At 32.5% G+C, this 12,947-nt stretch overlaps 1 protein-coding gene across 1 annotated transcript in view; it reads right to left on the minus strand.

Moving 5' to 3' along the window:
* Nucleotides 1-12,947, minus strand: part of ZFC3H1 (zinc finger C3H1-type containing) — a 50,837-nt gene that overhangs the window by 17,073 nt on the left and 20,817 nt on the right. Inside the window, exons 8-20 of the mRNA XM_069490041.1 lie at nucleotides 11,746-11,955; nucleotides 11,379-11,543; nucleotides 9,638-9,775; nucleotides 8,240-8,361; nucleotides 7,677-7,826; nucleotides 5,065-5,239; nucleotides 4,684-4,815; nucleotides 3,766-4,308; nucleotides 3,574-3,683; nucleotides 2,591-2,722; nucleotides 2,368-2,489; nucleotides 1,305-1,406; nucleotides 994-1,113 (exon numbers count right to left, since the gene is read on the minus strand). Coding sequence (XP_069346142.1) covers nucleotides 994-1,113; nucleotides 1,305-1,406; nucleotides 2,368-2,489; nucleotides 2,591-2,722; nucleotides 3,574-3,683; nucleotides 3,766-4,308; nucleotides 4,684-4,815; nucleotides 5,065-5,239; nucleotides 7,677-7,826; nucleotides 8,240-8,361; nucleotides 9,638-9,775; nucleotides 11,379-11,543; nucleotides 11,746-11,955 — 2,221 coding nt within the window. The remainder of the gene's footprint in view (nucleotides 1-993; nucleotides 1,114-1,304; nucleotides 1,407-2,367; nucleotides 2,490-2,590; nucleotides 2,723-3,573; nucleotides 3,684-3,765; nucleotides 4,309-4,683; nucleotides 4,816-5,064; nucleotides 5,240-7,676; nucleotides 7,827-8,239; nucleotides 8,362-9,637; nucleotides 9,776-11,378; nucleotides 11,544-11,745; nucleotides 11,956-12,947) is intronic.

Raw genomic sequence — 12,947 nt, forward strand, 5'->3', positions numbered from 1 at the left:
CATGATGGAACTCATATTTGAAAATAACACGAATTTTTGACTTATCCATGTTTCACAAAAATTGCTCTAAAAAAATCTGAAAGATAATCATAAGCCAAAATGTGCATTTGAAAGAATGAGGATGTATCTTCACAATAAAAACAAACGTTAAGTGTCAACATGAAATGTCAGTGATATCAACTGCCAAACTTAGTACTTAAGGAATCAGACATTTCAGACTTAATAACCTCATAATTTATCATCCAAACCAGTACATTTCTGAGAGTGGAAAGGAGTGCTATTAAAAATTACAGCAGGATAAGAGGAGTAATTAGTACTCTCCTAGCAAACAAGTACAAGTCATCCTATTTTAAAGATAAGTGACACCATCTGATAATTTACATTCATTAAATTGTAAATTATAATTAAGAAATTAAAAGTTGTAGTTTATGAAGATGATTTATTCCACTATATCCAAACTAGAAAAAAAGTATTACATTAATGTAAATAATCACATGAGAATACACATCTTAGATACTTGCTAATCCACAAATAGTAAACAAATTATGCAAACTTGAAATTAGAATGCAAAAAATTTTTTTTTTTTTTTTTTTTTGTTGAGACAGAGTCTCACTTTGTTGCCCAGGCTAGAGTGAGTGCCGTGGCGTCAGCTTAGCTCACAGCAACCTCAAACTCCTGGGCTTAAGCGATCCTACTGCCTCAGCCTCCCGAGTAGCTGGGACTACAGGCATGCGCCACTATGCCCGGCTAATTTTTTCTATATAGATTTTTAGGTGTCCATATAATGTCTTTCTATTTTTAGTAGAGACGGGGTCTCGCTCAGGCTGGTCTCGAACTCCTGACCTTGAGCAATCCACCCGCCTCGGCCTCCCAGAGTGCGCAAAAAATTTTTAAAACTAGGCTAGCACAACACCAAAAGACTAGCAAAGTGTTAGATAAAGATAGAGCACCACAATTTAATAATTCTGGATCTTAAATTACATAACTTCTTACCATACTTAATTGGTCCTATGGATTGTTCCTCATCACTGCTGAAGCTATTTTCTGAAACAGGTTTTCTCCAAAACTTTGGCTTCCACTTTCTTTTATCTTTGTATGTTGTAAATGGAGGTGCTAACGTAAACAAGAGAAGATTGTTAATTGATATAACTAGTTTTTTATCCTTTTGCAGGCAACCCAAATAATATTTTAAAAGAAATACATTTACTCCATCTTAGAAATGATACATACTTTATATTAAGAACATAAAACAAAAAAGAGAGAGAGGGATGTACACACATACACACATATATATGTATACTTACTATGACCTTTACTTTCATTGATATTGCTAACAAGGAGAACAGACATCTGGTCCATTGACATCCGATCTTTGTTTATTCCGAAGAGTTTCTCAACATACTTTTCTGAAATAAGAGCAATACTATCTTCATAAAAACACTGATTACAAAGACTGGTATAATTAAAGAATATGACACAAAGAATAGCTTAAGAATTCGAAGAAAGTATATGGCCCTAGTCAATAACACCTATGACCTTTGAGAGGGCAAAACCTACATTAACTACTATGGCAAACCCTACCACATCATACACCCAATTTGGGAAGGAAAAAAAGCATCTCCTGAAATGAACTCAATAATTAAGAAAGTTAAAGTCCCAAATTGGGAGTGATGAAATAGATTCAGTAACTTTACAATCACTTTGGGTTGTGATAACACCAATTTTAGTAATTATCAATTACCTTACTTCCAAAAGATTTGTAGTTTAAGGTTTATTATTGGGCACGAAATCTAGGGAAAATCTTAACAATATTTGCTCAAAATGTCTGATAGTAATCTATGCTTTCTACAATATCTAAGTATATGAAGTACTTTCTATTTCATTATAGAATTTGAAACTACAACCATCTTAACTTCCAGTTCTCTATTTTTGAAAACAATAAGTGAAATTAGGATGTTAAAATCATTAGTAAATTTCTATACAAATAGCTTAACATTTGCTTTTAAATAAACTGAACTATTTAGATGAGCTCTGTCCAAAGAACTTTCTATGGCATTGGAAATGCAGTAAGTCTGTGCTGTTCTATTGGTAAATACTTGCCACACATGGCCACTAAGCACTTGAAATGTGGCCAGTGTAACTGAGGAAGTAAATTTTTACTTTAGTTTTAATTAATTTAAATTTAAATAGCAACATGTGGTTAGTGGCTACTACTATATTGGACACAGCAGATCTAAATAAAGGGACATAGGTGAATATATTTTGTATTATTGTAGCTATTTAAAAACATCAGCAACTAAACATAAAATTTTTAAATTGCCTAAATTCAAATTTTCACTTAGGGAAGAATAAGAAGCTTTTAAAAACCTGCAGCAGCAGCAATTTCTTCATCAGTGCTTGTTTCTGAACAACCAATCAAAGACAGATTGTATGACAGAATGTCCTGGAATAGCTGTTTTCGGCTAAGTGTATAGTCTTCTATATGCTGCCTAAAATAAAATAACACAGCAAAGATAATCATGTATATTAAAGTTAAGCAACGAAAACCTCCTTGCAAATTACAAAATGCTCACAAATAAAAACAACTCACCACTGACAATCATCATCATTACACGTTCCTGTTAGATCAAAACGGCAGAAACACTGATCCGGTTCAATCATATTACTGTATGACACTGAGCTTAGGGGAAGTTTTTCCTTGGTTCGATAGTATGGACTAAATCTAAAAAGAGAGTGGACAGGCACATTATGCTCCATAGACATTCTTCAGAAAACTAGGAAAATTTTAATTTTTCTTTCTCAGTTAAGATTTCTATATTTTGAACTTACTACTTATCTAATTAAATTGATACCAAAATTAACCCTAGAAAAGAGCCAGAGTATCAAGCGATAGGAACAAGCTACTTTTATAACAAGAACATAAAAGATTTGAAATAGAAAACAAAAAACCCTGTATTCTAAAAGTTGTGTTTTTTTACCACATAATAAAATGCTGTATAATATGGGTATTTCTTGCACACATTAACAGCCAACACACACCCACACACACACAAATATAGGGAAAAAATCTATACTACCTAGAAGGTGCTTCATAATTTTATGATAAAATAATATCCATTTAACAGTCTCACAGCTTCTAGAAGTCTAAAAACTTTGTGGGACAACCTCCCACAAAGTTAATCATCTGAGAATGTCTAAATAAATTTTATGAAGGCGGGCTAACGCACCCTTTAAGACTGAACAGTAGTAAAATTAAGAACCAAAAATTAAAAATCCTCCAGGTTTTTTTCCTAAAATCCCTAACAAAGAGAAATCTAGAATTCTCTACATTTCTGCCAGTAGCCAGAAACTGGATTTGATAAGAAATGATAAACCCAAGAGTGAACCAAACCTCACTTCCAGACACAGTGAGTCCAACAGCAACACATGTAATTTTTATTTTCCCTAAAAGGACAGGTTCATTTTCCAGTGACCACGATTCAATTGCTTTTTCATTCATCAAATATTCAAGGTAAAAATTAAGAACCAAGGAGTAATCCTGAAATTCAACCTTATTGAATCTTTCTTTTATACCTGTAGGACTTAAAAACTAGAAGAGGACTATGGTAGGGTCTAAAAGGACATGGCTTCATTTCTGTTGTTTTACTCTGTGCTGTGAGAAAATCCACATCCACAGAAATCTCCTGCAAAAGAAAATAATAATTCTATAGGGCAAGTAAGGCTGAGGCAAGTTCTAAATTTTATAAATATGAAATGTTCAGTTACCTGGCCATGCAAAACCTTTTCTGTAATGCCTGCGGTGGTTTTTAAAATCAGCTGTTTTAAGCTGTCAGCTTTTGAATATAATTTTTGCAATTCACCAATTTTTAACCCTAGAAAGAGTTCTGGTTTTTCTACAGTATTTTTATTAAGTTTGTTTATGCATTCTTTGTTAGGGGTATCAGTGTGTTTAAGGTTAGGTTTAGTAAAAGAATTGGATTCTAAGAAGGATCTTCTTCGTTCTCTGTTTGAACCAGACAAAACTTCATCATCAACATCATTTTCTTCAGTGTCCAGGGTTAATTTATCTTGCGTCAGATCGTGAAGTGAGGGTTGAGGTAAAGAAAATTCAGCTTCCTCTTCTACAACTGGAGCAATATTTTGTTGTTCCTTTGCCTTAAGGGCCCGGGCTTCTTTTAATTTTTGAATTTTCAGGGCATATTCATACTCAAGTTTTTGCAATCGTCTTTTTTCCATAGCAATTAGTTCTGCTGAATGCTTTCTTGGACTTGATACTGGAGAATTGTCCAGTCTCATCATTTTGTTTGGCTGGGGAAGAAAAATGATATAAATATTTTATATCACTGTGATTTTATAAACAATTTTTGGTAAAATAATTGTGCTATTCCTACAATAGAATGCCAACATTACAAAACTAAATCAATATAGAGACTAAAACAGAGTTTAACATAAGTCTCCAACAGTGTAGTTAATCTATGACCTACAAAAAACCAAAGAACAAAGTCAAGACAAAAAAAATTTTTTTAAAGTAAGCATCCAAAAATGTGGATGTCATTTAAAAACAAAGCTTTAATCTTATTCTCTGAATTCACAGGAAAAAGTTATTTTATACATCTATTACCCTCAAAAGTATCATAAAAACTTTCTGCTTTCCAAAAATAAATATTTCTACAAACAACGTACTCCAAGGCGATCTTGTTCCAGTTTACGTTTTCCTATTTCTTTACTGGCCACTGCCTTTGCCCGAGCAAGCTCTTCTCCATATTTTAGAGTCAAAGCTTTCTTAAATGTAACACGTTGTTGAACTCTGTGAATCTGAAAATATAGAATTATGAAAATGTAAATGAAAACGTTTGGAGAGGAAATTTCTTCTCAAACACTGCAGTTTTAGGGTATTAAACCAAAAATAAAAATATTCCATTCTGTCTCAATGCAAGACTACAGTTTACACATATTTTGATGACTTTATGGGGCTTTTGGTCTTACAGAAAACTTGGCCTATAAAAATGTGTAGTAAACAGAAGATTACATTAATATTTTAATTTTTTAAAACAGGAGCATTACTTGTTCCTGAAGCTTCTTCAAAAACATTTTGTTGACATTGAGAATTTTTTCAGTTGCCTGCAACTGTTCCGTGAGTTTTGTAATCTTTGTTTCAGCATTTCTAACAGATTCTTTCTTCTTAGCTTCTTGCTGCACTAGATTCTTTAAAACAGATTCATCTTTCATCAAGAGAATCCTAAATGGGAAATAATAAAATTCTTATTTAATATTTTTCTAGACTAGCAGACTGACACTATCAGAATAAAACATTTTCAAAGTAGACCATTTTAAAAAACATATCTATAACATGCAGGCAAGAATTTAAAAGGATGAATATTTCTACATTCATCAATCACACAGGTATTTAAATTGACACTGTTATATTTTATAATTTCAACTATGGGTCTGATCTTTTTGTAAAAATATCATTTAAGCCTGAGTTAACGTGAATTACAGTTGTAAAGCTTACAGTGAATGTTCAATGTTGGCTGAATCTGACCCTGTATGGATCCTGAACAATGAGCGAAGTGAGGGTTGAGGTAAACTGGAAAAGTTGCTATGTTTAGTTTCATTTATAATGTTCCTAATATACACTCAAATAAACATATAATAAATATAAGCACATTTAATTAACTTATACATCTCTAACTCATTTTATCCAAAGTAAGGCAAGGAAGGGGAGAAGAAAGTCTAATTTTTAAATAATCATACATGTTTCCAGAAAGATACCAGATTTCATTAGTCACAACTACTGACATCTAGAATGAATCATAAAGACAGAGAATATGTGATAGAGAGGATAGGGAAGGGAAAGACACATAAAGAGTTTTTATAAACTTTTCATTTGTTATAAAAGTCATTAAATAGAAACTAAATCCTTTTAAACTCTTTTAAAACATACATAATACCATTTCTCATTGACAATTTTGGAAATTTTATTTATATTTCATCTATGAAGCACATTTTTCAGATCTCTAACATCAAGATGCCATTATTGCATATCATAATTTAACTATCAGCATTTTTCTTTCTTTCTTTTTTTTTTTTTTTTTTTGAGACAGAGTCTCATTCTGTTGCCCAGGCTAGAGTGAGTGCCGTGGCGTCAGCCTAGCTCACAGCAACCTCAAACTCCTGAGCTCAAGCGATCCTCCTGTCTCAGCCTCCCGAGTAGCTGGGACTACAGGAATGCGCCACCATGCCCGGCTAATTTTTTCTATATATATTTTTAGCTGTCCATATAATTTCTTTCTATTTTTAGTAGAGATGGGGTCTCGCTCTTGCTCAGGCTGGTCTCGAACTCCTGAGCTCAAACGATCCGCCCACCTCAGCCTCCCAGAGTGCTAGGATTACAGGCGTGAGCCACCGCGCCCAGCCTGCATTTTTCTTTCTTAATAGTACATAAAATAATGGTACGCCTTAGATGTAATGAAATATGGTAAGTTAAGCACAAGACAAATATTTAAAATTGAAGAACTCTATAAACACTATTTTCAAATGCATTTTATTTTGTTCAGAACACTTAATATCTAATATCTTACTCGTAAATGAAAAACGTATGTTTGTATATTTAATATAAAACCTTACACAGTCAATATCTCCTTGAGATGTCTCTGTTGCCTTATTAAAACATATCAAATGACTTTCTTTCTCATGGCTTAAAAAAATAAAAAGAAAAGTAGCTATTATGTTAGAAATGAAGCTGTAAATTTGTATTTCTTTTCCTTAATTAACTAACTATGGATGAACTTTTCAAGCTTGTTTTAAAAACCATTAAATGGTTCAAATATTATTAATGATTTTCAACATTAAGAGTTAATTCATCACTATAATAATTTTTTCTACCATGAAGTTCAAGAACTGGTTAGTCAGTTACTAAAAATAGGACAAGAAAAGTCTTACACAGAACCTCCCCCTTAATTTGTAAACCTAAAAGCAGACTGGCAGAAGAAAGCTCAGAAATGTCAAGGATAACTAAAACCATTTTGCTCTTCATCAACTAATAATTGCAGGATGTTTGGAGTGGCAAAAATATGTACCCATAATATTTCTATCAAATATATGCTAATACCTTCAAATGAATTCTATCATTCAGTATGTTCATCTTGTGAGGTTTTACACATTTTCTCAAAATTTTCAATCACCACTTGAACAGCATAGCGATTTCATAAAACAAGAATTTTATGATCATAACTTAATATTCATACTTTATAACACTATAATTTGACCATGTCATTGATCAGACTAGATAATGACTATTTCCAACAATCAAGCTCACCTTTAACAAAAAAAATTAACTATGGATGCATAGTTCTACCAATGAAGACATTTCAAAAAACATGCCAGAAGTTTTAAATAAAATTCCAAAGCGGAGAGTTTTATAAATGTTTTTTTAGCAACGGATGAGCCATGTTATCAATCTGAAGGGCTCAACTTTCTTTTGAAGGCTTAGTATTTTTATTTAAACATTCATTCTATGATGTTATATAAATGTGTAATTCAACAAAAAGGTAGACTTCTACAGTTCTACCAAGTGTAAGTAAAAATTTATAATCCTATATGTATAAATGACACACCATAAAAATATATTCCTCAAATACAGTAATAATTAGATATGTGAAAATAATGAGGCTCACCTATGTTTTTTAAGTTTTGCTTCTGCATCTGTAACCTGCTTAGTAACCATGGCTATTCTGCCAATCCCATCAATCTCCACATCAGAGCTGGCGGGGGATGACGAACCTGTCTTCAGCTGATCTGATTTAATCAAACGCTGTTTCTCACGACTACAATAATCAATAAAGAGAGATGTATTACACCCAAGAATAAACTGAAACTATTTTTCTTTAAAATGTATTCTATTTCATAAAATAAAAACATTAATCATATTGACTAATAACAATTATGAACAATGACCAATATGTATGACCCGAGGTGGCAATCAAAGATGACACTGTAGTCCCTCTCTTTGAGTGCTTTTATCTTTTTCTAAACTGGTTATATCACAGTGCATCATTGTATTCAAGTCTATACATGATCATCTGGCTCCCTCTTCTGTGTGAGTTACAAAAACATTAACTGCATCTTGGGAAAAAAACATCATCACTTATTTCCCAGTGCCAGTAAACTTTATATAGGCTAAAGGAAGTTCTGAAAACAGAACATACCTTTAAAGCTAACTACATAAAATTACACTTACTTGGCAATCTCTTCCTTTAACAATCTATATTCAATCTTCTTTTCTTCAGGCAAAGCCTCAGGTGTTCGCAAAGGATCATTTTCTTTTTCAGATTTTGGAGGTACTTTCGGTTTTGAAGCTTGCTAAAAAACATTTGAAGTCAACAAGATCAACAGCTTTCAAAAATTTCATACTAAGATTTATATATTAAAAAAAATTAATTGACCATATATTTATCTGTAAGTATAATTATGGATGGCCCATTATGTTTAATTTTTCTATTTGTCTGATCTTTTACCAATATCACACACTGCCTTGATTTGTGTTGTCTTATAGTAAGTCTTAAAGTAGATAGAGTAATTCCTCCAACTTTGTTCTAATTTTTTTCAAAATCATTTAGGTTATTCTAATAGAATTCATTTGTTAGTTTTACAAAAAAAAAATCTTACTACAATTTCATTTGAATTGCACTGAATCTAAAGAACAGTTTAGGGAGAAGTGATATCTTAACTGTATTATTTATTTCAATCCATGATCATGGTATGTTTCTCAATTTATTTAGGTGTATTTTGATTTCAAGATAAAATTTTAACATCTTGATCTTGGGCATATTTTATTAGTTTTATACCCAGAGATTTCATATATTTTTGCTGTGTTTTGATCTCTAATATAAATGATGTTATTTTTAAATTTTAATTTTCAGTGATTCATTGCTAATATATAGAGATACAATTACTTTTTGTATACTACTTTGTATTCTGTGACACTGCTAAACTCACTTATTAAACATAATAGCTTTTTTCTGGTATACTTTTTGGGATTTTATGAAAAGAAAATCGTGTCATCTGCAAAGAAAAAAAAATCTGTATTTCACATTGTAATCCAGTGTATACTGAATACATTTAGAAATACTTGAATATCTTCATTATTTTCTATTCCTTTTTCTAAAACAATGTTGGTTGACAACTACCAAAATAATTGTACAAACCACCAAGTAGTCAAGACCTACAGTTTGGAAAATCATTGAATTAAGACATTTCTAAACAACTGTTGCAATGGAGAAAAAGAATAAGAGTTGTACTTAGATCGTACACTTCAATAAAAACTGTTTTCTGGTAACATAATACAATTCTAAAACAAAAATAAATCTCTGTAGTACACAAGACAATTATCCAATTTTACTATTTTGAAGGGACCAGTTAATAGGAAACACAAATCAAGGAGATTTTTAATAGTAAAATTGATCTAAATTGATACATGGTTCATTATTTAAAGTCCTAATAACACAAATACTTAAAATATGTCCACAAATCCATATATTAAAAATCTTTAACTCTAAGGTCTAATTATCAGGAAAAAATAAACTTTAATAATTGTTGACAGACCATCTTTATTTTCACCTTTCATTATTGCACCTACCTCAGCAGTTCGTCTTGCTTCTTTAATCATGGACTCTAATCCACCAAAAACACTATTAGTTGACTTGGAAGCCTCTCCATCAGATTCACTATCATCTGAATCATTTAGTGTTACAACCACTGATTTATGCTTTGGAAGCTACAAAGACAATATATTTGTTACTCTTGATAACAAAAGTATGTTTATTTTTTTATTGGCTCTACCACAATCAGGGACACAGCCTTGGACACGTTTTTAACATCTCTGAATTTCAATCCACAAAAATAATGGGCTCCAAGTAAGCTGTCTATGGCTCCTTCTGGTTCTATTACATAATTGATTATATCTCACTCCACCAATACTGGTTATATGCCAAAAACATAAAATAGTCTATATTCTTTAAGTCTTTCTAGACATTACTATGATTATCTCCCTCATTAAATTTTATTTTCTTTAACATTCTATAAAGAACCATAATGCCATCTAAATTAACCCTTTTAAAACTAAAGAAAAATTATTTTAATAATGCTACATAATAATTAAAAAAATGTTGTAGTCTTTGTGGTTACATATAGAGAGTTAAGTTGCCAAAATTGGTTTCCCTAACACAGGCAAGATTTCAGCTTGGCTTTGCTCCATTTACTTTACTTTGAAGCCATCAGAAAACAAGGTAGAGAAGCGGCCTGAGGTGATCTGTGAAAATGGTTCTCTATTCACTTGACCCAGAAAACCCCACAAAATCGTGCAAGTCAAGAGGTTCAAATCTTCCGTGTTCACTTCAAGAACACTCGTGAAACCACCCAGGGCATCAGGGGTATGCATATATGAAAAGTCACCAAGTATCTGAAAGATGTCACTTTAAAGAAACAATGTGTACCATTCCGACGTTACAGTGGTGTAGTTGGTAGGTGTGCCCAGGCCAAACAGTGGAGCTGGACACAGGGTCGGTGGCCCAAAAAGAGTGCTGAATTTTTGCTGCACATGCTTAAAAATTTAGACAGTAATGCTGAACTTAAGGGTTTGGATGTAGATTCTCTGGTCATTGAGCATATCCAGGTGAACAAAGCACCCAAGATGTGTCGCCAAACTTACAGAGCTCATGGTCGGATTAATCCACACACGAGCTCCCCCTGCCACATCGAAATGATCCTCACTAAAAGGGAACAAATTGTTCCAAAATCAGAAGAGGAGGTTGCACAGAAGAAAAAGATATCCCAGAAGAAACTGAAGAAACAAAAACTTATGGCACGGGAATAGATGCAACATAAAATAAATGCAAATAACAGTAAAAAAAAAAAAACAAGGTAGAAAATCGTGTCTTCAATGTCCTTTAACAAACATCACAAATAAATCATTCCATTACAGTACAGTACAGTCACTGGTTTTAAAATATGAGCAAAGTATAAAAGGAGATGAGAAAAATAAAAAACATACATGTTGCTAAAACTGACTCCAGAAAAGATAGAAAATCTGAATGAACCAATTTCTATAGGAAAAAAAGTTGAAGAAATGGCAGAGAAAAGCATACCACACTCTGATGAGAACAATACTTCCCCAAATACCCTATCACCAAACACTACCAGTTTAGTTGAAGACACTGCTCTCACTTCATCAATAAAAAATAAATTTTTATAATTTGTATTTTTATGAATATATGTACATATACAAATAAACCAGGGAGTGGGAAACAGGACGGCAAAACTTCATGCAAATTTCTCACAACCCATTTGAATAAAATATTAAATTTTTTGTCTGTTTTTACCGAGATCACAGTTCGTGGAAGACGAGGTCCTCTGTGAAACTTTGGATTCTGTATCCTAGGCTGAGATACCGTATTAATACTGACTATTGATAGATTGCTTCTTGGCACAGGCTGTGAATTGTTCAGAACTGGAGGTGAAGGTGGGTCACTATTACTGGATGTTTCCTAAATAAGGAAGAGATTGCTGTAAAACATTACTACATAAAAAGAAACTTCTATCATCTTTAAAAATCTTGAGCATATCAGTATAAGACTTATTCCTACTTTGCTGAAAAGCCTAATGAATCCCAAATATACAGAAAAAAAGTAGGACTACCCTAAAACTAAGCTCAAGAGCACCACCTAGAGATTCAGATGCCTAAATTACCTCTGGCTTAAAAGCTCTTTTGTTTGCTAGAGATTTAAGTAGCTCTTCTCGAAGCAGCATTTCTTCTTCCTCTTCCTCATCTGCAAAAGGTGGCTTTGGAGGCTGTTCTGGATCTTCAGGTGGGAGAGGTGGTAAAGGTGGCAGAGGAGGTAGAGGTTCAAGAGAAACACACAAGCCTTCCACATAAGGCTGGCTCAAAGGTGGCATAGACTATTTTTTAAAAAGAAATAATTATTACAAAGCAAATTTTATTAACTGCAAATGTTCATCTCTGCAGCAATATTAAATTAGAGAAAAGTAAACTTTAGGTATTATTTTAGCTGTAAGGAAACTATACCGTAAATTTAAAACTAAACCAAGATTCAATATTCAACCATGAAAAAGTGTTATTTTTGCAATTTAAAAAAAAATCAACAATTTTTGAAATCTCTGTTCCCACTTTTATATCCATTTAGCATTCTAGAAGATATAGAAATTAAATTATATAGGGCCTTTCCTTCTAGATGACTATCTGAAAACAAGCAGAGATATTAAAACCAAAAATATAATATTTAAGTAAAAATAAAAATTAGGAACCAAAGGGATTCTGGGAATAAAAGCCAAAATACCTTAGTTAAGTTGCAAGAAGAATCATGACAACTCTCATAAAATGGCTTCTTAGAGATTATCTATAAAGGAAACTAATTTTTATACAATTCCCTGAGTTTGGGTATGTTTTTGCTTAGAGATCTTCCAGCATTGGTCTTGGCATTGAGCTCATTCATTCTCCAGTTCCCAGAAGAAAACATTTCAAGGAAGGAAAAAAAGGGTTGTTTTCTCTCTCACTCTCTGCTCTAACATTCCCCTCACCATAAACATCCTAGGAAGACACAAGATGTCTAAGTCTACCTAGTAAACGTGAACTGGAACTGGAAAAGTTCTCTCTTACCTAGTGAGATACTCAGTTTGATCTCTAGGCCCTCTCAATCTAGAAATAACTTCAAAACTTTTACTCTGTAATTCCCCCACTTCCTTTTTTTCTTTTTAAATGGGGGATTGGTAGCTCTTTTAAGTGTAAGACAGGGGGAAAAATAAATTTCCATAGGAAAGGCTTTTCCTTTGCTGGATTTTCAAGTTAAAAATAACTGTACTCATCAAAATAGGAGAAAGGGGAGAATTAATATTTGAAAGTATCCTAACACAGGTAAATCCTAATTCCCCAA

This window comes from Eulemur rufifrons, chromosome 16, assembly GCF_041146395.1.
Source record: "Eulemur rufifrons isolate Redbay chromosome 16, OSU_ERuf_1, whole genome shotgun sequence".
Classification (NCBI taxonomy): Eukaryota; Metazoa; Chordata; class Mammalia; order Primates; family Lemuridae; genus Eulemur; species Eulemur rufifrons.